At 43.7% G+C, this 27,227-nt stretch overlaps 1 protein-coding gene across 1 annotated transcript in view; it reads left to right on the forward strand.

The window, feature by feature from the left end:
* Positions 1-27,227, forward strand: part of GRIP2 (glutamate receptor interacting protein 2) — a 243,835-nt gene that overhangs the window by 161,661 nt on the left and 54,947 nt on the right. Inside the window, exon 2 of the mRNA XM_056501729.1 lies at positions 25,516-25,596. Coding sequence (XP_056357704.1) covers positions 25,516-25,596 — 81 coding nt within the window. The remainder of the gene's footprint in view (positions 1-25,515; positions 25,597-27,227) is intronic.

The raw sequence follows: 27,227 nt of genomic DNA on the forward strand, positions 1-27,227 counted from the left end.
ATAAATCCTTTAAGGGGAAGATGCAGAGGTTTTTCTTCCCACAGGCAGGAGTGGAGTTGGATGCTAAGACCTGTCCTACAGGTTGTAGGATTGCCTCTCTCTGTCCTTTGGGGTGAAAGAAATGGGTCCTCTGTTTGGGGTCAAGCACTGCATTCTTTTGGATCAAGAGAAAGAAGTCTTCAGTCTCTGCTACTGCAAAGACCTGAGCTCTTGTGGCACATAACATAGTAAAGAGTTGAGGGATGCTGACCTGCTTTGCAGCCCCATCCACATGCTCACACCTTTGGTCCCTGCTGTCCTTTGGACTGATTGACCTCTAAGGTCACATCCTTTTCTTGTAGGGCTGCAGTGTCAGTTTCCCATTTTCTCTCTATATCCTAAGGTCCATAGCAGAATATGTTTTCTCTCATCAACAGTTTGATTGTGTTGAAGCTTGCTTCACCTAAATTGCCCACCCGTAGTGTGGAAGGAATGTGGATGCTGGCCAGCTGCTAACAGCCCATCACTATTTTCATTCTTGGTGACATGAATAAAATATAAAGAAGACACAGCATTTTTGCTGAAGAGGAGAGATCACGAATAGGCCCTTTCAGGGCAGCCACTGGTGCAGATATTGAAGTGCCAAGTGCAGCTGCCACGCACTTGCTGGGGATTGGAGTGGTTTAATGACCTTAAAACTGGACATTAGTCCCTGAAAAGCTTAGATGCTTACTTGCCCTCCAATTTTTATTTATTTTGTTTTTTCTGTCAACAAATTGCTGTCATTCCAGTGCACAGATCACTAAAAGCTGGGAAGATGGGTGCTACTAGGCATTTTGTTTCCTCCGGTGGTATGGCTCTGCTCTTGCCTTCTGTGTCTGCATGCTTCCCCCAATCACACACATACTTGAGGATTTTACCTGTGTCACAGGACTGTGGGATACCAGCCAGCTACATTGATATGAAAGATTTGAGGGGGTAAAAGTAAAACCAAACAGGAGAATCCCCAAAGGGAGGGGGGTGTATTTTGAATAGAAAAAGTACTTGCTCTGTACATAAAGCCACAGAAGTAGAGATAAATGGGAGAAATATGCTCTGTCTACCTGGAAGGGTTGAACCTGCTTTCAGATGCTGTGCATGCAACTTCCAGAGCTCTGCTCCTTTTGGACCAGGTCATAAACTCCCACCTTGCCCTGGCATGGTTGTTGTTGTATCACTAACCTCCTGCTGTATTGCTTATTGCTGTGTCTTGTCAAGCTCATCTCCATTTGGCTTAAAAAATCATTGTAAAGCCAAGATTCACTTTTGTTGGGATGACCTTTGCTAACAAGGTCTCTGAATGAGCTCTTTTGTATCATTAGAGCTGGCTGGGGAATAAAGGACCTTGTACTTTGCTGCAGCCTATTTGTCTTCCACTGTTTCTCTTATCAGCACTGGGGTCCCCAACCCTGGTGTGTCCTACTCTGATTACCCAGAAAAATGTGCAGGAACCATTTTATTGTGCTCTGGTGGTGGAGGGAATGGATGGGGGTACCTTTCCTCTATAAAGGAAGTACTTTGTCTCAGTGCTCTGCATGTGTGCGTGCAGCATGGGTTCTAATTGCTTACTGAATGGGTCAATTTATCTTTCAGTGTTCATTACCCGTAATAAATTAATGTTTAGGACTGGCTGGTGGAATTTGCACTTAAAGAAAAGAACAATCAAGGTCTTCTTCCTCTGGGTCCATTATTATGCTGTTTAAATACCCTTAAAGATTTTTTTCTTTTCAAGTCCTTTCTCCATTTGCCATAAAAATATATTGATAAAACAGTGCATTGCATTTTGGGGTTGTATGTAAAAATCAGGGCATCTGTTTAGACCAGAGATGAGGCCTGAGGCTGATATGCAGTTGTCTGAGGTTTCTAAATAAGCACAACTATGTAAAATTGGAGCAGATAAAATGGAGCAAATGTGCAGCCAGTGGGTAGCTGGGTAATCAGCTGTAAAGTCTCTTCCACCAAGAGAGTGATGGGTGTTCCTTTCGTCCCTGCTTCTCCTCCCTGTCTGTTGCAACCAAAAATCAATCAAGAAGGGATGCAGGCTCTCCAAACTTCTTGATTTTGTGCAGAGATGCATAGAATTCCCAGTAAAAACTGTCTTTCCCAGTAAGACAACTGGAAGCACTGGGTCTGCTGTGCCAGAAACAAGCCTTGAGAGGGTGGATGAGCAGGAAGATGAGTCCCCAGCCCCAGGGGACCCTGGCGTGCAGGCATGTATTATCAAATGGAAGAAGTAGGATGAGAAGAAGGAGATGGCAACGGAAAATCTTAATTTAACATCCGAACTAAAAAAAAGTAGAAAGCATCAGTCTCTTCTGAACCTTCCTTAACCCAAAGCAATTTCTGTTGCTATTAATATAATTTTATATGCGGTTGGAACTTCGGTGTTTCTCTGTGCTCTCTAAGTGCGTGTGGTTGGGGGTTTTTCCTCATCGTCTTCTTGTGGCTCACTGTTCATTATGTTCATTCAGAGAGTCTCCTGAGGCTTCCTAATGTGGAGTGATGTAAGATTCTCTCCATGTTCTCCACAGCTCAGAGCATGTTCGGTGTTAAATTGTTCATATCAGGATCTTGTGTAAGCATTCCACAGAATTGTGGCTTCTGACAAGGATCCTTTTGGATGTGGTTAAATAAGTAATGGTTACAAATACCCATCAAACATTGGACTAAATAATGAATAGCCTGTGATCTTCCCTCTGCTGTCCTCCCTGTCTTGTTTGTAGAAGTGTATTCTGTAAATGTCGTCCTCACCAATTTAGGCCATGTGAGGTTTGCAGCATCACTCCCACTGAGGTTCTGGGAGGATTTCTAGGTCAGCTCTGGAGAAATATGTGTGAGGTTCATGAGCAGGACAGGATGTGTTGGGTACAAGAAATGTTAAACCAAAAGCTAGTACATGTCTGTGCATGTAAGGGTAGATACTCCTTACTTACAACAAATGAACTTTACTCAAAGGGCAGCCTGTTCCTGAGAAGAGTAAATTCCCATTTCTCTAGAGCAGGTGCTTGTTCACTGGCATCATGACTTCAGTTGTATGGATGAGAGCCATGAGCCTGCATGGATGGATGTTTCCAGTAGGGACCACCCAGAAGCTCTCTACCATGGACTGTCCTCAGCCTGTGCTGTCTTTCTCCTTGAGTATTTGATACTGAAGTGGGGGTGCAAGAAAGCATTCCCTAAACCCTCTTTCTCCTGGAATGGTAATAAGAGATCAGAATATACCAAAACAACAGAACTGAGATCTTTTTGATTTCTTTTTTTTTCCTGTGAAAAGATTTTTTAACATCCCACTTCCACAAGACTAACTTATTTCAAAAACCATATATTCATAGGTGAGACTTTTATGTAGTTAATATTGCCAGAGGAAATATGGAAAGCTGCTAATTCTGAGCACACAAGCATAAAGTTTGTGTCAAGAAGGTACAGGACAATGCACAGACTGTTCCTGAAACATAAAAGCTCTACATCCTGTTCCTTGAGTTTGTCACCATAGCTTAGGTTGATGCCTCATGTTCTTTTATGACACCTACACATTTTGATGCCATACCATATGTTTTTGGTCTGTCTTGTTTTGTTGGGGTGTGTGGTGTATCCTTTCCCTTCCCCATTAGAAACTCAAGCTGTTCACTTCAACTGATTTTGATATAGTGCCACCTGAAACATGAAGAAAGCGTTGTGTTTGTGGATTTTGGCCAGAAACCATAGAGTAAACATCTTTATCCTCTCCAGGCTCCTGGTGCACTGGTGTCTTGCCAAGCAGCTCAATGAATGCCACCAGCAATTCTGGGCTTGAAATGCTCAAATACCTCTTCTTCTCCGCCAATATCAGAGGAAAGGGGCAGCTCCAGCCAGTTCTCATCCACAAAAACAAGCAGCTTCAACTGTGTATTAGATCTGTCCTCTCTCACACTTCCTTTGTGCAGCAGATAACCTGGGAATAATTTTATGGTGGTGTAAATACAGTTATTTCAAATTGTTCTTAAAAACACGATTTTGAAGACATCCATTTCATGGCATCCAAAGCAATGGGCTGTTCTCAAATTAGCAGCTTCTCGTATTTGTGGTGTGACTGGTAATGTTTTTTTTCCTTTAAGATGAAATTTCCCTGCAGCTAAAGCATTAATAGCTATGTGAAAAGATTTCTAATTATAAATTTTGCCTCAATTACTAATTAAGTCTATTGTCAGACTGAGCAACTTCTTTTAAACAAATTATGGACCAAAATATCTCTTTTGTAAGTAGTTTTTTATTACTTAGTGATTTTATTACTTTTGTATAAGTTATCCTCTCATGAAACAGCTGAGTTTGGACCACAATAGAGATGTTGCTGCATTTCAATCTGAACAAGATCTTTGGCATTAAGCTGAAACCCAGTTATCCTCCTCCACACAGAGTTAGAGCGCCCAGGTTTGTAAAAACTTCCTGCTGGCTCATTCAGATGTGTTTAGTTCCTCTTGATTTATCCTGATTTCTCTCCTAAGGAAGCAAGACTTAACCTTGCTGCCTTTCCATGAGCTTCCTTCTAAATTTGTGACTTCTTGGCTACTTTCAGACAAATTTAGTAACAGTCTCAACCATGACTGGACCTTCATACAAAAATGTAGATGACTTGTGTCTTAGTCCATGCTTGTCTTGATCTCTCTTCACTGTTTGTGGGTATAATCTTGCTGTTATAGATGACAGCAGTTCTCAAGGGAATGGGGTGATTATGGAGAGTGCTGCCATGAGCTGGTTGGCACAGTTAGCACCTCACAGCTTGGCTGAGAAGGGGACCTGCACAGTGCTGGAGGCAGGGTCTGACCCTGTGCACACCTTACAGCCCCATGGCCAGGGCATTGGCATACCCTGCATGCTCTGGACCTTCAGCACAAATCAGCCAACTTTTCCATTTTAATAGTAAGGGAAGGGGACGCTGGTGTACTGCAGCCATTTCTTCCTTGGCCAGCGCTCTCTCCCACACCCACAGAGCAGGGAAGCCACGCAGCTCCTTGTCCTGGAGGGCCAAACTCCCCGTGACCCGCTGGGTCCCAGCACCGCCCCCAGAGCATCCTCTCGCCAAAATCTCAACACAGGACTTGCATGCCTTTGGCCCGTGCTGATTCCTCCGCCCTTCCTAAGAAAGGGTTAAACCGAGTTTTCAGCAGTAGGGAGGACACAAGACTGCAGCCTCATGTTCCCTTACGAGCAGCGTGTGTGTGTGTGTGTGTGTTTGCAATGCTTTGACAGCAGCTTGACATTGCCTTGAAAGGTGCTGGAGGCTCTGCAAGCACTTGCCAAGAGGGGGTGGGGGGAGAGGAAAGTGTGTCAGGCAACACTGCAGTCGCAGCCTCTTCTCGTGCTCAGCCCCGCTGCTGCTGCTGCAATTCTGGGGCTGCTGCAGCTCGGGGCTGCTGCTGCTGCAGCTCGGCCGAGTTGTGGCGCTGAGCGCGGCGCGGGGGCAGCGCTGCCTCCGCCGCAGCACCTCCTCCCGTCTATGCCTTTTTTTCATTCCCCCAGCCCCCGCCTGAAATGCCCGTGAAAGCCGCCGAGGGGCTGGGGCAGGAAGGGGCCAGCGCATCTCCGTGGGATGATGCCCGCTCTCCGCCGGCGGGGCGCGGGGTGGAATTCCGCCGGGAATGAAGTGCTCGCTCGACATTTGCTGCATCTGCCGGAGCGTCAGGGTTCAGTGGCTGCCTCCCCTTCAAGCAGCTGTTCCGGTTAATCACTGCGCTTCCAACTTTTGCTTGGCAATGCCTGATGGCCAGTGGAGCCGAGAGAACTAGCACGGGATTTTTAGGACCTCGTAAAAAAAAAACCCATACCCTTCATTTTCCTATTTCTACACAGGACTGGCGAGCCGCACGTTAAACAGCCGTGTAAAGATATTCCTTGCTAAAGGATTGCCACATTTGTGAGTGCTCGCAGTCTGGAGAGCCCCGGACGGTTCGCGCTCGCTCTCGCACGGGCGGTGCGGGAGCCGCGTGTGCGCTGCAGCCCGGGCTGCGGGGAAGGGACAGAACGGAGCGGCTCTTGCCATTAGTTGAATGATTTGATAGATAACAGCAGACATGCTTTGTGGACTGAAAAAGGATTTGCAGTCAGACTTTGGTGAGTGAGCCTTGTCTGTATTTGGGTTTTTTTTTGCCCTTGTCCAGTAGTTTACTTTTGTTTAATCTGATTTTCTTTAAGCGTCTTGAATATCATTGACAGTTTCACGTGCTACTTTCAAAGTGGTTTTATAAATCCAGACCTTTGCATGCGAACTTATTTGCTTTGATTTGTGAAATATATCTTTGCTTCTCTGTAAAGAATTTCTCCCTGTGACTACTGGAGAAGGCACAGGCTGCCTTCTCCTTCTCCACCTGGAAGATTGGCAGTCACGGGGGCTGTTCTTATGGCACCTCAGACACTGTAGAGCCTTTACAGCTGTTCTGGCTTTTTAAAAAACAAAACCTAAATGCAGCTCCTTATTTCCAGGGTAAGTGTGTGGATGGTCTGGGCATTCAGCAGTGGTGATCAGGAGGCTGGGCAGGAAGACGGGTGAAGGGACTCTGCTGACTGTGGTGGGATCACTGCCATTGCCCCCCCTCCTGTATAATCCAGTAGTACCTCGTGTAATAAATATTTCAGCTTCTGCTAGAAATCTGCCGTTTCAATGATCTCCTAACCCATGCTTCAGATACCTGGGGTGAGCAGTTCACTATACTGTGGAGTATAAAAAATCTATTTCATTTCTGTAAAAGAGTGGGTAGATGAGTGTAGAAGGGCACCTTTACAAAGGGCAGACATCAAGTTCCAGCCCCAGTCTTTCCAGGCTCTTTTATTTCTAGCTGAGTGCAATATTCAGGTACTTTGTTGCATGCTGTAGCTCTGCTTGTTGCAGCTGAATGTGCTGCATGGAGCTTGCCTTCCGCTCTGATGCAAGCATTTATCTTCTGGAAGCAAAGACGTTGGAGTTGGAAGTACAGAGGTAATTTATGGTTTCTGAATCATTTTGCACTGCCCCAAGTGATGTAGTGAGACTGATTTCATCCTCTCCTTGCCATCAAGAAGCCCCAAAGCATGAACCTAACTTTAGAAGATTGTTTTCTCTCCCTAAGTCTGAGGGTAAGATGAGCCAGGTGGAAAACATCTTAGCCTGGCTGTGTTGCCTAATCCCGTTGATAGTGACTGGAGGCAATATCCACATACTGTACCAGCACAGCAAGAAGCATTTTGGGGGCTTAATTTGAAGCTGCCAGAGGCACGTTGATGAGTCCTGATAGGCTGAGGGAGTCTGGGTGTGTGACTTAACAGGGCAGGAATGCACTTGTTCTGTGGAAAGATCAAAAGGCAACTTGGCAGAATCTCACACTGCTCTTGGGCTTGAGCCAGGAACTGGGTCCTGGTTTAGAGGTGGCTGACACTGAGTGTGCTGGAGGGTCTCCTTGATGCCTCCAGCCACAGAGGGGGTCATTTGTGAAGCTCTTCCAACATCTGGTGCTTCAAGATGGCTGTGTTGCTGCAAATGGTGATGCTGTCTGCATGCTGGGTGGTCAAATAAGAAATTTTCCTGATGTCAGCCCCAAACATTTCTTGAGAATTTTGGGCCAATATTGTGTCATGTACAAGGGAATGGTGCAGTCACTGGGTGGGTAAGGAAGCCCTTTTTGCCCTGGTGTCAGACCCTCACATCTTATGCTTGTGGTGCTCCTGAGGACCAAGCCCATGGCTTTCATGGGAATGCTTTCTGGAAATTCAGAATGGAAGCAATGAACGGAATTAAATCTTATCACTCATTTTAGCATTTTTAGTGGAACAGGCAAAGCCAAATGATTGTTTCAAAGAAGACATTTCAGAAATGCTTTTTGGGCCCACCACCATTAAGGTATTGGTGATTTCTTTCCTTCAGTCGCTTTCAGAAGATTTTTGAGGAGATGTTTTAATAATAGAGAGATTTTATGTGTCCTTCAGAATGGAAGGGTTGGAAAATACAAAGTAGCAGTGATGTTTTATGGGAGGTGGTGTTTATTTTCTGTTTAAAGTGCATGGTTCTGCTGATAGCAGGGTGATCACGTTTCCACAAGAGCCTTTGTAATCCTGCTGTTGGAGGACTTCCCTGAAATCCTTTATGGCCTTTCTGAAGTCCAGGAACATCCTCTATGTTTTGTTCTAGCAAAATTCAGGTAGTTCTTACTGCAAGGATCATTGCAGGAATGGGCAGAACTACAGAACTCACTGAATCTCCTTCATGTTGCTCCAAGTGAGCCCCTGAAGATCCCATCCCAAACCAGCCCACGTCAAATGTTAATTCAGGACAACACAGACAACTTCAGAAGACCATTTGTCCTTCAGATGTATCCATTTGGGTGACTTAATTACTTTTGATTTTTAAAAATACAATTTGTATAGAAGGCAGAGGAAGAATAAAGACAGTAGATGAGTGTGAATGTTCAGTGCTTTTCTGTTCAGGTTTGTTGTTTGGTTTTAGGTGGAGGGTTTTTTGTTGCCATTAGAATCCATGCTTTTAGAATGAGATGGAGACTCTGCAGTCCAAGAAGAGCAGCGTTTCCTGTTCTTTTTCCAGACTGGCAAACTGCACCCTTTATTGCAGGGTGGGAATGGCCAGAACAAGAAACCTGTTAATAGATCTCTGCCCCTTCCTCTCTCAGTTTTCAAGGGATCAGCTCCCCTGTTCTCTCCCTGCTTGCCAAATAAGCAGGGGGAAAAATAGAGAAAAACATGCCTGAAAGGGATAGAAAACTAATGTGAGGAGTTAGAATAAGACAGGAGGAAATCTTCATAGATAAATCTCAGGAAGAAAGATTTTATCTTTCTTATTGAAGAGTTCATCACAATAGTGCTATTTAATATAAGTCCTGCTCATCAGGCTGCTTACGTCACTTGTCAGCCTTGCCTCAGTTGCAGCCTAATGAAAGATTAGGAGAAAAACTAACTGGGGTGTGTGTACCAAGACAAATATCTCTGGGTCTGAATCATTGATCTTAATTTCCTTGAGCCAAAACTGGCCAGAGAGAGTTTGTGCTATTCCTCTGCCTTGAGATAGCATCACCCATACCTGTGATATCATCCATTCACATTGCATTTTAATATATCCAATCTGGGAACACCACATCAGCTCAAATTAATTCAGTACTCTGAAATATTAAGGAAAAGCTTTGCTTATTTGCAATTTTGGTGCCTTTGCATTCTGTCCTAACACAGATGATAGATTACTCCTCTCCCTCTGTGCATCACATGTCTGAATATCTGAAGAGAGTAATAATACTTTTTTTCCTCCTCCCTCTTGTTTTTTGCATAGACAACTCACTCTCTCCCCAGCCTCAGAAGTTGTGGTCTTGCAGATCCAGCCTGCACAGATTCATCCTGAATGAGCTCCAGCTGGGCCACATCGTTGTTGATGAGCTGTGGTACCCAAGCCTGGGGTCTGCATTCCAGCCAAGGCTTTTATCAGTGCTGAGTAAAATGAAAGGATGATTTCATAGATTTTGTAGACTATATCCACCTTGCTTGGAGCAGGGTGTTAGCTCTTCTTGCATATGACATGGCACTGTGGATTTACATTTGGTTTGCAGCCCACAGTATCTGAAGAGTCCTTGCTGTCACTTTGATAGTCTTTCCTCATCCTTCATTCATTAGATTGTTCCTGCCTGGGTCTGGTAGCTTGCATGTTCCTCTACCAAATTGCACATCTGTCTTTTAAAACATGGATGAGTCATTTTGGGTTCAAAATTTCCTTCCCAGCCTGCTTCCAGTCCTTCATGCCTTGTGGTTGTCAGTAAACTTAATAAGATCAATCTCTCTTCAGCCATCCAGGTCATTTAGTGAAAACCTGGAGCCATACCAGGCTGGTGGAGGGTCCTCACAGAACTTCATTTAATACATCTTTCCCTCCTGATTATGAACAACTGATGAATTTTCTCAGTGTGTGGTTTTCTAATCAGTTTTGCATACACTTCATAATCATCTGTATCCTGTTTCCCAAACATACTCACAAAAATAGCACGTGAAACAGTGTCAGAAGTGTTTCTAAAACTGAGATATAGCAACTTGCATTTTCTGTCTATCCAGAAATGTTACTCTCATATGGAAAGCAATTGAGTGGGCATGACTTATTTGTGGTAGATCCAGGTTTGCAGTTAGTCCTCCTCATTTGGTGTTAACAGCTCACACACAGATAGTCAGCTCCAGGAACTGAAAGAGAGGGTGATGGATTTGTCATTCTCTCGCCCCCACTCTGGTAGCATGTTGTTTTGGTTTGGTTTTTTAAGGTGAACATTGCATTTTGATTCTTCAGCCTTGTGAAGCTCCTTAGGTTCTTATAGATACTTCCTGATGGCTTTAGGACTTTGGTGACCAGGTCTCTAAAGTTTTGTTGACTAAACTTTGAAGTATAAATGAGCTGATCTGTGCAGTCAAAATGAATTCTTTCTCTTTTCTAGAGGTGACCCATTCCACTAAAATTGCTCTTTTGTAGAAGAAAACAGGTGAAAATAATATCCTACAGCTTTTCATGGCCTATAGAAATTCAGTTTTTTGTCCTCTGGTATGGAGGTTACTGAGTTTTCCTCTCAAAAGCTTGCGTTCAAGCACATCTTTTTACTACAGATTTGTTGAGAGAAGGATGTTTTTCTGTGCAAAGGCTAGGGAGATTTGATACAAATGTTGATACAAATGTTGGTCCACAGTGTGAATTGAACAACTGCTATAGAGGTTTTCTCTCCAGCATTAAATGTTTTTCCAGCCCAGGCCTTAACTCCCTGCCACCCTGCTTAATAAAATATCATTGCCACTGGTAGAGGTTCACTCTGGCTTAGAGTGACCCATAGAAGGGGACTGAGTTCATGTGGTAAGTCTTGGTTTTGGCTTTATGTCCAGGATCATTTTTCTTTATAGTGTTTGTTCTGTTTTATTAATCCTTTGAAGCCAAGGGTAACTGCACTGCCAAAGTGTTTGCATATGTTAGGGCATGTAGGATTTGATTTCTTTTGAAAATGAACTGTTAAAATTGATTGTGCAGATGCCAATGTTTCGTGCTTGTGATATTATCCACCTAACTCAAGGATAGAAGTCATGCAATTTTACCCAGAAGGTCAGAAAAAGGTACTGGGCAACTTGGAGGGAACCTCTGCTTTTGTGCCTAGGCATATGTAGGTGCTGCAAATAAAAGAAACAATTAAATCTAACAAGTAACAATAATCAGAAAGAAGTGCTAATGCAGAACTGGAGAAGAGAAATTAGAGCAAAAATAAATATTTAGCAATGTTCATCAATTGACAATGGAATGCTGGCAGGCATAAGAACATTTAAGGCTCTTTTCAGCTGTCGGTTCAGCTACTGCATAATTTTTAGCATGTGAGTAATCCCATCAGGATAGGCATGGTCTTAAGCCTTGATAGGATGGAGCCCCCAGGTCATTGTATGCCTGTCTATTCAAGGTGGCAGAATTTGGTTTCTAGACAAACGTGCTTGTGTGGGCGTCAGGAAATCCTGGGTCTGTGACAGTCTGACTGCCAATCCACTTCTGAGTTTTTTTTCTTTTATTATTATTATTATTATTCTGTTCATAACAACAACAAAAAATTATTAACTGAGCTTGATGTTCTTAGCTGACAAGTTTATTAATCTGTGGATTTAAAAAAATCAGTCTAAGTAACTTGAAATATGCAAAATCACACAGGATGAAGAATTTCTCTCCCTCCATTCCTAACAATTGCCACCCCCGATTTTTTTATTTCAATGGAAGTATTTTTTTTTTTTCCTTTGACCGTGTGTTTTTGTTCAAGGATCTGATAATTACATGCTTGGAGATGATGGCTTTTCAAAAGCATCTTTCCCAGCAATTTTCAACTGGAGATGTGGATAAAAATATCTCCCCATTTTTTTTACCAGAAATGTTTTCAGTAATGTGCAATTATGAGCTTTGCCTTCATTCAATTCATCCTGGAAGAATTTGCTTCACAGGAAAATTCGTTTCCTAGCTGCTGTAGATGCCAGCATAGTTGGCAGCTGCAGGTTTTGTGGGGAGGAGGGAAAAGAAAGGGCCAGAAATTAAAATTGCTGTGAAGTAAATTGATCTCAACACCTGGAAACCATGAAAAGATGGAATCTCATATTTCTTTGTTAAATCATTGTTTAACTGCTTTGCACATCAGTCCCAAAATGGCCCTGTAAATTATTTAGTGTAGCTGAGAGATGAAGAGATGATCCACCTCATCACTCCTCACAACTGGTCTGTTTCTTATTGTGCAGGTTCACCTTAGCAAGGGGGAAGTTGTGATTTTCTTCCCAGCAGTGCTCCAACCTCCAGTCTCAATGTTTAATCAGCACTTGTGTGGTTTATCCTGATGAAGCTGTGAGTTAGGAGCTGGCTCAGCTCTGGGGAGAGCAGCATTGCTGAGAAGGACTGTGGAGGGGTTTCAAAGAGCATAAATATGCTTTTGTCCTGGGAGGCAAGAACTTGTGTTGATAAGAGTATGACCTGGCTCCCTGCTGCCAGGTGTGTGGATGAAAACAGGATTTGTTGCATTCTTCTGCTTCATTGCATCTACCTCTTCCCCAAAGGAGGGATGTAGCTCCCTGATCTGGTGTGTGCTTCTGTTTTGGAGGTCATGTGCCAAGTTGAGACTCCAGATAATTCTTCCCTCCCAGCTTCTGTCCCTCCTCAGTAGCTGAGGAGCCCAGAGGTGCAGCACACTGAGCCCCTGCCCTGTGGGAGCTCCCACCTGAGGCTGAGGCTGTGGTGGCACAGCTCCAGACTCTGCTTTTCCAGCCAAATAGCCAATTTAATAATGGATCTGCTCCTCAGTCTTTGAGCAGCTACATGCATGACCATACAAATGATGAGGGTTGGAGACCTCCAGCAGTCCCTGCTGTTGAGCCACCAGCCCACATGGTGGAGTTATCCCAGCAATAAATCTTCTCCATAAGATTTCAGTGGAGATCCCCTTCTTTCCCCTTGTGGGCATGACAGCTGGGTCCTTCCTGCAGTGAATCATTCACCCTGAAATGTGAGGGAAGTGGCCTGCTCCTGTCCCAGTGATTTATAGAGGATAATTTCTTTATGGAATGTGGTGCCATTTGGGTAGGATTAAACTCTTGGCATCAGATGAAGGTATATATTTTGCTAAGGGGTTTTTTTCAATAATGTAATGCATTTCCCATACAAGCCACTGTGTTAACAGATCCTGTTCTTTCCTGACATGAGCCACTGTGCTCTGCTGCTCCTGCTCCCAGGATGCCAACAGTTTGCAGCCCAGCAGCCCCCAGGAGCAGGGCAGTTCTTGGGGCACCATCTCTGCAGGTCCAGCCTCAGCTGATGCCTCTGCAGCAGTGAAGTCATGCAGGGGAGTCAGGGGGATGTGAGTGTGAGGTAGGAATGGACTACATGGGCTCCTGGGATAGAGCCACAGAGATATGCCTGGAATCAGTGGGAAGATGCTCAAGTATGTGCAGATCTAGATCAGATAGCCCAGGTGACTTGTAAACCTTGTAGCTGTGGAGTTAAAATCAGGGTGAAGTTAGAAGAGCTCAGAGACAGAGGCTGCATCACTCATTGCTTCCTATTTTCCTCCAAACCCAGGTGTCACTCTGTGTCCACTGCTCCCTTGCCTGTCCTTGCTGTGCAGCATGTGGATCTTTTCCCTGCCATTCCCTGCTCCTTGCTGCTGTAGCCAGGCCATGGAAGGTGACTGCTACCATCAAGGTGGTGGCAAATACCACCCAGCTCCAGACTGGCTGCAGACACAGTCGAGAGATAGGTGCCGTGGTTTGGGAGGCTGGACAAGAGGCCTGAGACAACAGAGAAAATTTTGTTGTTGTTGTTATTTACTACTATTATTATTATTATTATTATTATTATTATTATTATTATTATTATTATTGTTATTATTATGACTTAAAAAAAAGAATAAAAGAAACTCCTCTTCCCCCTTGTATTCCAATCCATCCCAAATCTTCTCACTCAAGTGAGCTTGGCAGAGGGGCCCCATCCCTAGAGGAGGGATAAGCGTTCACCTTGCAGGAACTGGAAAATTAAATGTTTGGAAGCTGTGGTGGAGGTGGGTGAGCAGAGCTCCACTGGCATTCCCACATTTCTAAAGGACCCTTTATAATTCAGCAGCTGACTCCAGCAGCATCATGAGCTATAATAGGCAATTAGCTCCTAGCAGATTTATGTGACACTGTGTTTTATAAGCAAACAGTCATGTGTGTTTAGTCATTAAATGGACCTGCTGTATCCGATGTTCACGGAGACAATCTCTTCTCTCTCGCCTCCCTGAGCACACTCTCAGCTCTCTGGCAGCAGTGTGGATGCACAGACATCCATACTTGTGCAAAACTAGTGGAAATGTATCAGCAGCAGCTGCCTTTGGTTTTGGCAAGCAGTGGCAAGAGTTAAACTTTTGGCAGTATTTGCTCTTGGAGAGTCCAGACTCCATCTGGAGGTTCGAGAGGTGGGAATGGGAAATACCTGGTGCAAGGATGTACCACAATCCTGAGAACCCTTGGTGAGGTGAGAAGCTGGGTGGGCACTGCACAGCACCCTGCCAAGGGCTGGCATCCAAGTGGTTGCAGTGCTCCCCAGACTTCCCCAGACTTGGAAAGTAATCAGGTTTGGTATTCACAGTTAATTTTAGATATACCTGCACATGCTGCTCTTCCACACATACATGACACACTCAACACTCAACAGAACCTGCTGGTTTTAATTTTTATTAGCCCAAGTGCTTTGTTGAATCAAAATTAAGTAGGTATTTGGAGCATAATGTGAAGCATTACATTTAATGGTCCTGCCTAGAGAAAGGCTGTCACATGCATCTTCTTTCTTCCCAAGACTCTATGCTCTTTAGCTACACCTGAATTTTCCTGAGTTCATTGCTACTTCCTACCATCTGTAAGCTGTAAAACTCCCAGCTGCAACCTTTCAGGTGCATGTTGCATCTTTTCAGATGCATGGCCTTGTTCTGGTGTAAACCTGCCTGGCCTTGGGCTGTGGTACGTGGGGAGAGGGAGGTTTGGGGTGCAGTGGAGCTGTGCTGCAGGAGCTGCTCAGCCCAGCCCCAGGAGAGCTCCTGCACCTCTGCCCTTCTCATGCAGGGTCCCCTCCCTTGTTCAAAGGGGAGCAGGTGTCTGCCTAGGGCAATGCAAAACTGACTTTTCCCTCAGTCCTAGGTACGAATCTGCCTGTCCCTCTTTTGTGATGGTTGGGAGGGTTCAGATTCTCACCAAATTGCAAGTGATGTTTTAACCAGTGTCCCCATTCCCCAACCTGAGGCTCCTTGTGCCTGACACCTAGCTCCTGGCTAATCCTTTGATTGCCATGGTTTTGTGTTTCAAAAATGGCCAAGGGAAAATTAATCCACAGAACTATGGGGTGTGAATTCCTCAAGAGCAGGATCTCCATGGGAAAATCTCAAGGTTGTCTCAGCTTACAGATACTCACAAGAAGCATCTTTGTGAGCCTGTCAGAGGGCCACAGAACACAGCTTGCAGCATTTGGTTCTGGATTTAACCAGGAGGTTCCATGTCTTTTGTGAATTCTTGTGCTGGCTGAAGCTGAGACTGGGTTCTCCACCTGATTTGTGCCACCTGTGTGATGTAAAGCAACTGGAAACCAGCACAGCAGTTTGCATTAAGGCAGCCATGGGAAACAGCTGGAATACATGAATAACTCTGGTGGAGCAGGGTCTCATCCATCTTTCATACTGAACAGACTTTTGCTTTCATCAAAATGGTGCTGTGCTGATCTTTGACATCAGCCTGTTTGGAGCCTGGGATGTTGGCAGAGTCTGAAGCCAAGTCAAGGCTTAATGGGAAGCAAGAAGTGGGCAAACACAGGAGCTGAGCTTGTTGGAAGCAAGATTTAATAGGCAATTCAGGCAAATTTTTAACAGCTGGTTTGATGAGATCAGGCTGCACCAGTTTTAACATCAAATAACTGAAGCTTTGAAACTTTCATATTTCATCTTGTTGTCCTGCTTTATCTGATATTCCCAGACTCCTCGATTTCTCTCCTTTTTCCTCCTTCCTTTCATTTTAGGTGAGGTTCTTGCTTGAACTTCCTATAGTCTTTTAGCTATAAGCTTATTCCATCTCTCACATAGCTGCCTTGAATCCTCCTGCCACAGTCTAGGATAAAAGCAGCCCCAGCATGCACATGTGCCATTGCATAAGAGATGGTCTGTGTGTTAGAATCTAAAATCTACATATGTTTAGATCACTCATGAAGTGAGAACATCTGTATGTATTCATATATAATGGCTTTTACCACATGAATGAATAATCCAACTCCCACGATTTGGTATTTACTTTTTTTGAAACATTGCTACTTAGCTGAACACTGAGGGAGAATCACATTTATGGGAATTAAATCTTAGTAAGATTTAGCAGAGCTTCATAGATAAGCTGGAAACAAGTCTAAATGGGGTGCCAGAAATCTTTCTTTTAAAATAGTTAATGCTGTCTGGAACTTCTTCCTTATTTTTTGACTCCCACTGGCTTTTAAGCACTTTGCATCAAAATGCAGTGCAAATCTGGGATAAAGCACCTGATTTACCACCTACTGCATTGAATGTCTTCCTCTGTGATATCACCTTTCTGCAGCACCAGCTGTCTTTGCAGTGCTAAAATAGGTTCCCAAGCCTTGGGGGCTGCACTGTGAGCTGGGGGCTCCAGCTGGAGCATCACCCCATTGCTGGCAAACCTGGCTGTGAGATGCCTTGGTGCACTGGCCCATGGGATGATGTAAAAAGCTGTTGGAGATAAGTTTTACCTCAATCTGTTTGCTCACTTCACACTTGATCCCTGACTCACGCTTTTATTAAATGTTACTGCACTGAAATGCATCTCTTCTATTGCCTGATTTGCTGGTGGTTTTGTTTGTTTGGTTTGTTTTGTTCTGCTGTGTTTGTTTTCCTGTGGTTTGCAAGGATTTTCTTATTGCTGTTGGCACTGAGATTGATGCATACCACACATGGACCTGTATCAATCTCAGCCAGCTCTTGAACTGGCACTGTAAATCTCCCAGATTTGATCCTTCATTTAATTTGCTGTGCCTTTCCCCTGAGACAGAGCAGACTTGTAATTGGGAGCAGAGAGAGGGTGCTAACCTGGACATGTGGCAGGATGACCTTCCTTGGAAAAGCTCTCCTGGGCTCCCCTTGCCCACCCCTTGTTATACCTTGCTGGTACAAGTGTTGCTTATGTCAAACTGATGAGATCAGCAGGGAAGCAGGATGTGATTTGCTGTAGGATGGGGCTTTGCCCAACTCATCTAAGGAGCTATGTTTCCTAAAATATTTCCTTAAGCTTGGTTTATCTCTCTTCAGTTGGTCTTCACATGGATTCCTGTAAGTTTAAAGGTGCTAAAATTTTGCATGAGCTTTTTGGGGCACAAAAATCTGCTTTTGTAACAAGGACTCTCTTTAAAGTACTATAGAAGTAAAATTAAAAAAAGGCATTGCAAATGTAGCTAAGTCCCTCTTTGTAAAGGTTAGGAGGCTGATTGTTGGCACAATGTCTTTTTGCCACCTCATTTTCCCTGTCTGGTGAATCCAATGGTTTTTCCTTTGCTTTGTCTACTGCCTGTCACAAGAGATTTGCTCTTGACAATTTACCTGCTGAGCTGGGAAAAATTATCTGTCTGTAGCAAAGCCCAGAATTAAACACTGTTGTCTCAAGCCCCTAATTTACAAGTTTTTATTACTCCTGCTTCTATTTCAGAACTCATGCTCTATTTTTTTACTTCCTATCCAGGTATATATTGTGAAGTGGGTATTCCAGTTTTCCTCTGTTGGAAATGAAACATCTTTTCACCAGACAGAGGTAGCTCAGGGAACCCTGTCAGTCATTGCTTTTTGTCTCTGCTGCAGTAATATTGATCCTTCTGCTTCATTTGAGGTGGGATCTCAAGCTTCGAGCTGGTCAAAACAGCAGAAAACACTTATTATGGGCAAAAATTACTCTTCCACTGAACTGTGATATTTCTTTTCAGCAAATTTAGTCCCAAATGGCACCTTCACCTGTTTTGTTTTGAGTTTTATTGTAAGACTGAGTTGTGACTGAGCCTTCAACGTCTAGTCTCACTCCATGCATAATAGAGGTCAAAGAGCTTAGTTCTGTGAACCATCCTCTGAATTGCCTAAGGGGTGCCAAATGCTTCTGAGAGAGATGTCTATCCATCATGAGAAGACATTCTGTAACACAATGCCCAGGTTGTTAATTCTTTGCATTCAGTGGAAAAAGAAGACATGCACATGTTCCAACATCTAGGGTGCATCTAAAGCTTTTCTTCTCAAATTCTGGTTCTCTATCCCTGCACTGAAGAGTTCTGTGCTCTCCTGCCAGGCTCACACACCAGACCAGATTGCCTTCCCCCTTCTCTTCAGAACAGAGCTACCTTGTACTTCTAAAACTCCTTTGCTCCCTGGAAAGTTAACAGCCTCTTGATTTAACAGTTCTTTTGTAAGATCTTGGAGGATGAAAGACAGCAAGTGCCGTTTTTAAAGCAATCATAATAGGGATCAAAAGGGAGTTTGTAAAAAGCAAGATGGGTGCAAGAATTTGCTATCACTATCACTGCAGCAAATTGATCTCCATTTCAGAAGAAGGAAGTCCTGATTTCTCCCTGTTCTGTCACCCCCAAGCTGTTGATTTGTGCCTCATGTTTCCACCCAGGCTGTGCATGAGGGTGCCCAGTTCTTGGCACTGCCAGTGGCTCGAGTCCTGTCTTCCCATCTCTTCCCCAGCCCTCTGAGTCCAACCCAGCATTAGGTAAGACAGTAAAAACCCCAACAAAACACCAAGATGAAATATCTTTTAATGTGGATATTGATAATGTTTTTCGTGTCAACTATTGATAGTTGAAATATTGATATTGATTTATCAAAAATAAAAGCTTTTTCCTGCCAGGGTGTAGCCTTTTGACAAGCTGCCTTAGTTGGAAGGCAGCTTGGAGCCAAATCCTGTGCAGTGAAAACATTCATGATGGTTTTTATTAAAACAAAGCCAGTTTTCCTTTTTTTGACTGACTCCAGGGTTTTAAAACAAGTAAGTAAAAGTGGCCTCTAGACTTAGTTGGCACCAGTGATTTGAGTGCTAAAGTTTAATAAACTTACAGCATTTAATTTCATTTGATTGAAAACCCACAATAGAGCCATCTTTTTTTATTTGACTTTACTCCACAGTCACTTAGCATGGCATTTGGTCCTTGGGAGAAGGTAAGTCCTCAGGGTCTGGATTCAATAGGCTGCATTTCTTATCCACCTCCATATTTAAGAAGGAGTTTGGAAGCTTACATGTAGTTAATAGGGAGAATTGATTCCCTTGCCAGCTAGGATTTACTGCTGCCTACTGCTTAGATTAATAAATGCAGTTGTATCTAGTGAGGCATTCTTCCTTGGGAATGATGTTAGACTTTATTGGTCATTTCTCACCATATTACAATTGCTAACTTGGATAACTTTCATAAAAGATCAGTCTGAAAACGTATCTTATTCCTCTTTAATTTGTACTCTTGAAAGTTAGTTTCTTCAGATAACACAATCAGTGTATCAGCAATATTTCATCTTTCTAGAATAGTGTTGGACTCTCCCCAGTACACTCTACACTGCTTAATAAGAGAAATTGCCAGATTGACTGGAAAATGTGACTTTAATAACATCATTTCAGGCACTAGAACCATTGAGAAATAATAATCTCATGGAGTTGGTTTCTGCACTTGTCTCTCATGCACAGAATTACTGTGAATGTTCTGTGTGAGTGTGTGTGTGTGTGTGTGTGGGTGTGTGGGTGTGCAAACAAGGGGGTGAGGTACTCCAGGGGTTCCTCTGCCACTGGCTCATCTATAAATATAAACTGATGAAGCTTTCTGAAAGTGCCTGGGAGGATGAGAAGGACTGCAGGAAGGGAAATCTCTCTCCATTTGTCTTTCTAGTTTTTAACACTAGAAATGCAGGTCTTCCTGGGGACTGATTAAGAAAACTGAACTGGAGAGGGCTTAGTGAGTGAAGAGGGATCTTCTTGGTGTGGATGTTTTTAAAAGATTGTTTGGAAGAGATGGATAAAAATGAAGATTCTTGGGTTTTGTTTGGGAGAAGCTATTTGTGCTGAAGATCCAGCCTGTGAAATCCCTCAAGCAGCTCTTAATAAGCCTAACTTAATGCACAAAATCATATCCTCACTGGAATCAGGAAAGAGTCATCTCTGATACTTTTAAATGAAAGAAAGGAAATCACAGGCTACTTCAGAAGAACAACATAAGCTCCTCTGTGAACAGAAGACCAAAGGAGTGCTTAATTTCCAGCAGTTCTGCATCCTCTATCCATGGATAGGTCTCTTCCCTACCATGCAGAGTGAAATGAATGGTGAAGTTGGTCTAGTTTGCACAACAGCTCTTCTCTTCTCTGGGAGCAATAACTTGAGCCTTTTCTACTCAAAACACATTTTTACTGAAAGTTATGAGATTATAAATCTCTTTCAGGCTGCACTCTTTCTCTCCCCTCCTGGTAAATGGATATTGGCCACTGAGTTTCATAGGTGCAGAGGACAGTAGATGAGCAGCACAGGAATTTAATTTTCATACAAAACCAGGAGAGACAATAAAAGAAGCTGGTATTAATAAAAAAAAATTTAGTCACTTTTTCAAGTATTTTTTCTTTAATCTCTCAGTACAGCTTGAGTGGAAATTAAGAACTGTTTCCATTACAGAGTCCCTTGGATGTGCTGATGAGATAGTGACTGTTGGCTTCCAAAGCAATGATGAGAACAAACAATGCATTGTAGCAAGGGCTCTGGTATATAAAAGACATGAGTGTAGGCAGGTGGATTGTAGATTCTTAAATTGTAGGGTTTTTCCTTTCTTCCCCCCTGTTTTTTTTTCCCCTGGAATGTATTGTATTTAATGAAAACATGAGGACTACCAGATGTTGGCACTGCAAGCTGAGTCCAGCATTCATTCTTATCAGATGGGACTTGGATCAGTCCTTGAGAGGTGTTTTAATATCCTGTGAAAATTGATGTGAGTTAAACCTTAGCAGAGCCTGGCTGTTCTGCAGAGCCAACTTAAGTGGGTTTTGTGCACACAAAACTTGTTTACTAAATGCAGAAACTCTTCCCACATCTTCATGTGAAGCAGGAATCTTCCATCAGTGCTGCTACAGTCTTGCAGGGGGTGAGAAATACATTCTTGTATCCCTTGGAAGCCAACCTGCTTGGTAACAGAGACATGTTCTGGCTCATATCTTTGTCCCACAAAGGCCACTGCTATGCAAATAATTATCTACAGCATTTCAGTTGGAAATAATTGCTTGAAACAAATTGTTCCTTTAAAAGTAATTTTGGTTTTATTAAAAAGAAAAAAAACCCAGAAGAACAAAGCACAGATTTTCTGTTGAACAATAGGTTATTGTATTTTCCTAGAACTGATTCCTGTGAATGCAGCAGCAGGTGTTATGAAATTGTACATGCCTGAGAAGGGTTGGTAGGTGAATGAATACAGAAGAAAAGAAGGAGAGACGTGGAGGGTGTGGGGAGATGAATTTCATGCTGTGTCTATTAAGGAGAAGAAATTAAGAAGTACAGCTTCCTCTGTGAATACCCTGGAAGTTTGGACAAGTTTTTCCTGGCTGAACATCTGCACAAGTAGATGGAAGAGCTGCCACAACAGCCTGTGGTGGCACAAGAAGCTGCAGTTGATGAGCACGTTCCCAGGCCAGGGTTGGGAACACTGCACTGCTGCAGTAGGGCTGGCACAGGGACTGGCAGCAGGTTGATAACATTTTTTTTCTCCAGAATTATTTGGGAAAATGGGATAAAGCTTGTTGTTTTTGGGGCAAGACCCTTGTTTCCAGCAAGGGTGGTTCTTGTGCAGCATGGCTTTTTTCCTGGGCTGTTCACTCAGAAATTTGTGATGAGAGAGGAGGAAACTTCCCCAACTTCTCATTTATCTCTGGGCATCTCCTGAGTATGAGCTGGGAGGGGTGCTCTTTGCCTGACTACAGATGAATACCTCCCTTGACTTACAGAAATAACTCTCCTCAAAATTGATCAAATCACAATTAGTTTAGTCATTTGGATTTCTGCTTCCAGCCTCATGCTTTTATTCTAGCAAAAAACCCCCACATGCTTCCTTAGCATGAACAGCATTTGGTTCTTAATGCTGGTTTGGTATTCATTTCTCTAAACAAGGAATGCAATTACCCTGTAGCAAAATAGCTGTCTCCAACTGTCTTTTTTCCATTAAACAAATGGAAGGTTTTACCTCTTGGTCTTCCCATAAGATTAATGCACTTTCTCTGCAGGAACTGTCTTAAAGTGATCCAGGAATCTGAACAACTTGCAGACAGCAGCCTAATTGTCACAGAATCTGATTTAGCCAATGCTCATTTTCATTAAGAGGTGATCTCTGCTAATAACAGAGACTAATAGCTCTTTTAAATGAAAAAAAACCCCCAAACCTTCCTTTCCCCCCCTCACAGGCAGGGATAATGAACTCCTAAATCAGTGCTTTTTCCAAGGAAGTCTCTTTTCCCCTATTGTAACAGTTTGCCTTGGCAGCTAACTGATGTCAGGAGATCCTGGTGCCTGTGCTTGCAGGCATAGTAGAGTCTGCCCTGACCTTTATTCCTGCCCCTCAGCTAAAGCATGGAGATTTTTCCTGCTCCTTCATCCACCCAGTTTCTTTTTGAAGGAATAAGATGGGGATTATCTCTTATTTACTGTCACTGTACACAGTACACTGATGTGTATCACTGTTCTGCACGGCTTCTGCAGGGAAGGAGAGCTCAAAGCTTTGTGTGAGGGTGTAAGGACTTGGGAGTTCTCTCTGGTGTTATGTAAATAGTAAGGCATGTAAATAGTAAAAACTATTGTCAGAGACTTACAAGAACTTTGTATGTCGCCACAGATTCCTATGGGATCAATATATGGAAAGTGTTGCAATCTCAGTTTTATTGAGGGTCTTATGTACTTGCTGAGCTTTTCTGAAAGGTCTAGAGCCAGAATTACCATTGCTGCTTGAAAACCATCAATTGCACAATCATTTTTGGAAGATTTCTGGCCCTCTTGGTGTGAGAGAAAAAGCTTGATAAATACGACTCTAATAGCTCCAGCATGGATTGCTTGCAAAAAGAACCTGCACAGAATTTAAAAAGAGTTATTTTCCCAATTTTAAGGAGAAAGGTTAATGGATTTTTAGTGCTTGGGTTCATGCTGCAGTTTTGGCCGACAGAGCAATCAGGGTTGTTACCAGCCTCACCTCCAAACTGGTGACATGCTAGGCTGAAGAAATAACTGAGAGCACAAAAAGGAGTTCCTTTTTAAGAAAAACAATGTAACCCCTTGCACAAAACCCCAAAAAAGTTCATAAAAAGTGACTTCATTATTACCAGCCTGAGTGGCAGAGCAGGAAATCAGCATCAAGTGAATGAAAGGCTGTGCACACGGTGGGGATGCTCCTGCAAGCAAATGCCAGTTCCCATTTCAGCAGGCAGCGTGTGACAGCCTCCCTTCCTGTTCAAACATTTTAGCCAGATAATGAGAGGAAAAACCCAAACATTTTTCACATAATCAACTGAGTTTGGAAGGGAGGAGCAATGGGAGAAGGAGAGCTGTGGTGCTGACTGCTGGCTGTCAGAAGTGGGACAGGGCAGGGGGGTGTTGCTGATTGCCTGCAGGTCCTGTAGCTCAGGTCTCTGCTCTTGGCCACTTGGCTGCTGCTGGAAGCTGTGTTAATGCACAGGCAGCCTGGTTTCTTCTCAAAGGGAAGCCAAGGCATCTTTGCCAACAGCTGTTGGGGTAGGGAGGGCATCCAGTAGTGAGTTGGGGTTTCCTATCACTGCTGATCGGGGTTGTGATGGGGAAATGAAGCACAGAAGGTGCTGGTGGCTGTCTGGTCTGGGGAAGTGTGTTCATGTGAAACAGATGGGTCTCTGCTTCAGTTTGCCAGCAGATGACAGAGCTGGCTTTGAACCATCTTGCGTGGGGATCCCATCCACAGCAGAACGCCCTGCCGTGAGCACGTTTCTGGGGGCAGAGCTGGCAGCAGTGCTCTTGTGGAAAGCAGCTCCCTGCTGGGGTGGTCCTCACCATCCACAGTGGCCTGTGCCACCAAAGGCACTCTGATGCTCCAGGGCAGTGAGAAACTCCAGCCCTGGGTGGCCCAGGGGATGGTGCAGGTGCCTTTTGCACTATTACCTCCAGAGTTGAAAAAGAAACCTTACACTGGGTTTCCTGAGCTTTAGAGTTCTCTTCCAATGTGCTGCTGCATTTGGGAAAGAAGTAAAGGGTGGCTGTATCTGTTGGGAATGTGGGCAGGAGCAGTTGGATCAGCAACTCCCAAACCATCCCTGATATGTGACTCTGCAGCTCTGTCAGGGATGAGATGACAGAGAGAGGATAAACCAGGAGAGATAAACCAGAGGATAAACTGGTGAGAAAGACTAAGGGTTTACACCATCTTTTTCCTGTTTATAGAGAAAGCAGGCTGCCAACAAACTGAATATTGGGATTGAGTCCTCTCTGTACAGACTCTTGTCTTGAATGAAGCTGAACTTCACTTTTTATGGAGCGGGACAAAATGTTCTTTGTAACTTAAATGTAACTTACTTAAGGGTTGTGGACAGGAATAAATGGAAAAGGTTTTCAGTAACTTATATTTATACTATCATGTACAATTTCTCAACCTTTGCAGCTATTGAAAAATTCAAGAATATGGTCACTGAGAATGGGAGTTATTTGGTACTACATGGTTACTGGAAATTATTGATTGGAAAAGTGCCAGCTTTTTAGGAAATGCCACAAAACCAGACATTTTAGATGGATGAAAATGAGATATGTAGAAGCATGCTGCCTTCTCTTCAGACAAGCTCTGTGATAACTGTGTAGCAGTCTTCCAATAGGAGAATACAAATATATTTAGAAGCTTTAAATTTCAGCTTATGCTGGACAGTGTATTTACAGTGTATAATGCTATTCTCTCTTCACTCTGATTTTTTTTCTTTTAATCACTTAAAAGAAGGTGCTTTCTATATTGTACAGAGGCTGGAACAGCAGCAGAGAAATGTGAATCTGAAATAATGGAATCTATAAGAATAGGCAATTTCACTCAAGTATAGTGATTTAGTGCGCTGTTAGTGTCTTGATGTATAACTGCATTTCCAAAGACCTTAAGTTTCTTCACAAGCATAATGACAGGCTTGAAACTTGTGAGACTAATGCCCCAGCTTTCTCTATCCTCAGCTGTTCCACATAATTACAGGAGTAAGGGAATTTTGTTCTCTCCTAGCAGATTAGCTCCAAGAAGAATAAATCAGGTAATGTTACTTCCTTCTTGTTTCCCTCTCTACGAGGTGAGAGCCCACATGGTGCAGTGCAAAGCTAGGGCTGGTAATGTTTTTTTCTTCCCTACAGTCTGTGATACAGATGTGATTCTGATTTTGGTGTCAGCAGAACAACTTCTTAAAGTGCTCTGATGGATTTTGGTACTAATTTCAGCTTCTGTGTTTGCTCTGCTCACAGATGATGGCCCTTACTCAAAGGGGAGCAAGGACTCTGGTGGGATGGACACAGCCCTGGTCTCCAGGAGGCAAAGCATCCCAGGTAAAGGAGAGGATCAGCTCCTGCTCCAAAACATTGGGGCATCCATTACACTTTACCTGGATATCCCTAAAATGGGTAAAATCCCTCAAAACACTGATTTTAGTACAGCTATCAGCCAGGCTTTTGCTGGAGGGCAGAAATGGATGGTAGTAACCGGTCTCAGTGAGTGGTGTGTTACTGGTACAATCTCTGTCTTGTGTGGAGCTGTTGAAGTAGTTGCAGGGAGCTGGGAAAGGACTTATTCTTGCACTGGACTGGCACTCACAAAGAAGAAACAGCAGCAAAGGAGAGAGGGAAGAAATTCTGCCATAGCTGAGCTCAAGAAGGGAGGGAGACTGGCAGTGTCTGGCAAGTTCTGGATTTCCCACATCTGACTAAGTTTGTTTTGATATTTAGTCAGTCACAGCAAATTTTTGTGTGAGATAAACCTTCCCATGCAGAATCACCCCGGGGGCTGAAGAGGAGGTGGAGAAGTGGTAGTTCATTTTCCTCTGTTGGTCCTGGGCTTCATGTGCCAGCAGCACTCCAGCAGGTCTGGATGGGCTGCCTTGGACAACTCATCTCCTTCCTAGGAAAGCCAGGGCCTTGATTTTAACTTCTGACTGCCAGTGACCCAGTCACAGGGTTAGTTTAATGTGTTCTAGGTAATGGGGAGGAAGTGGGTCCCTTTTGCTATTGCTTCATCATTCAGCACTTCTTCCACAGGCTGTTCTGCATCACATTACCACCTAGTGCAGCCCTGATGGGGAGGGGCTCACAAGAGCCAGTGCATCCAACAACCCCAGCACAAGGCATCTCAGTGGGGAGAGAAAAATTCAGGTGTGCTCTTCCTGCCCTGGGATGCAAAATCCAATCATATATGCCAGTAGAAGAAATCCAAGACTGCTTATACATGGTACTTAAAGACTATGTCTTGAAGGACCAGATCTTCCTTCCTTAACCAGCTCACTTTTACACTGTGTGGGTTTGTGACAGTGGCAGTAGATTTATAGAGGCATGGGTCAGAATCCTTATCACTGATCTTGATTGGTTGATCTCAGGAACTTGTCTCTTTCATGGCAGTGATTTCTCCTTGAACCCATAGCAATGGGTAATTGCACTCTGGGAGTTCTCATTTTAAACACTTACCAAAGATCAAAATTAAACCCTGTTGAAAAGCTAATAATCTCCCCTTGTGGCACCATCTATGTTGATCAGTCATGTCTGTAGTTGAGAGGAAATTTGCAGGATGGTGCTGGATGCTGTTCCTTCCAGCACGATGGAGAGCCCCCTCAAGTTTCTGGCAGCCCCTGGACTCCCGGGTTGGTGAATTGAAAATTAACTTACTGCAGTTTTGGCAAGGGATCAAAACTGAGTTTAAAGAGCAGAAGTATTATGGACCTGACATTTTTACAAGGAGCTGCCAGTGCTGCATTAAATGGGTGCCCAGCAGTGCCTAAATGCCTGCCAGACTGGAGTTAGATTGCAAAGAGGTTCCCTACTCACATTAATTAAGTGCACAGGTTATTCTTGGAAATACTTTACAAAACAGGTAGTGCATGGCAGGACTATAAGTGAGCTGCAATCTTTGGTGTCCTGGTGGCTTTGAGCAGGAGCAAAGTGCTGGTGATGAGGCACCACAGTGCCAAATG

Source organism: Oenanthe melanoleuca, chromosome 12, assembly GCF_029582105.1.
Source record: "Oenanthe melanoleuca isolate GR-GAL-2019-014 chromosome 12, OMel1.0, whole genome shotgun sequence".
NCBI lineage: Eukaryota > Metazoa > Chordata > Aves > Passeriformes > Muscicapidae > Oenanthe > Oenanthe melanoleuca.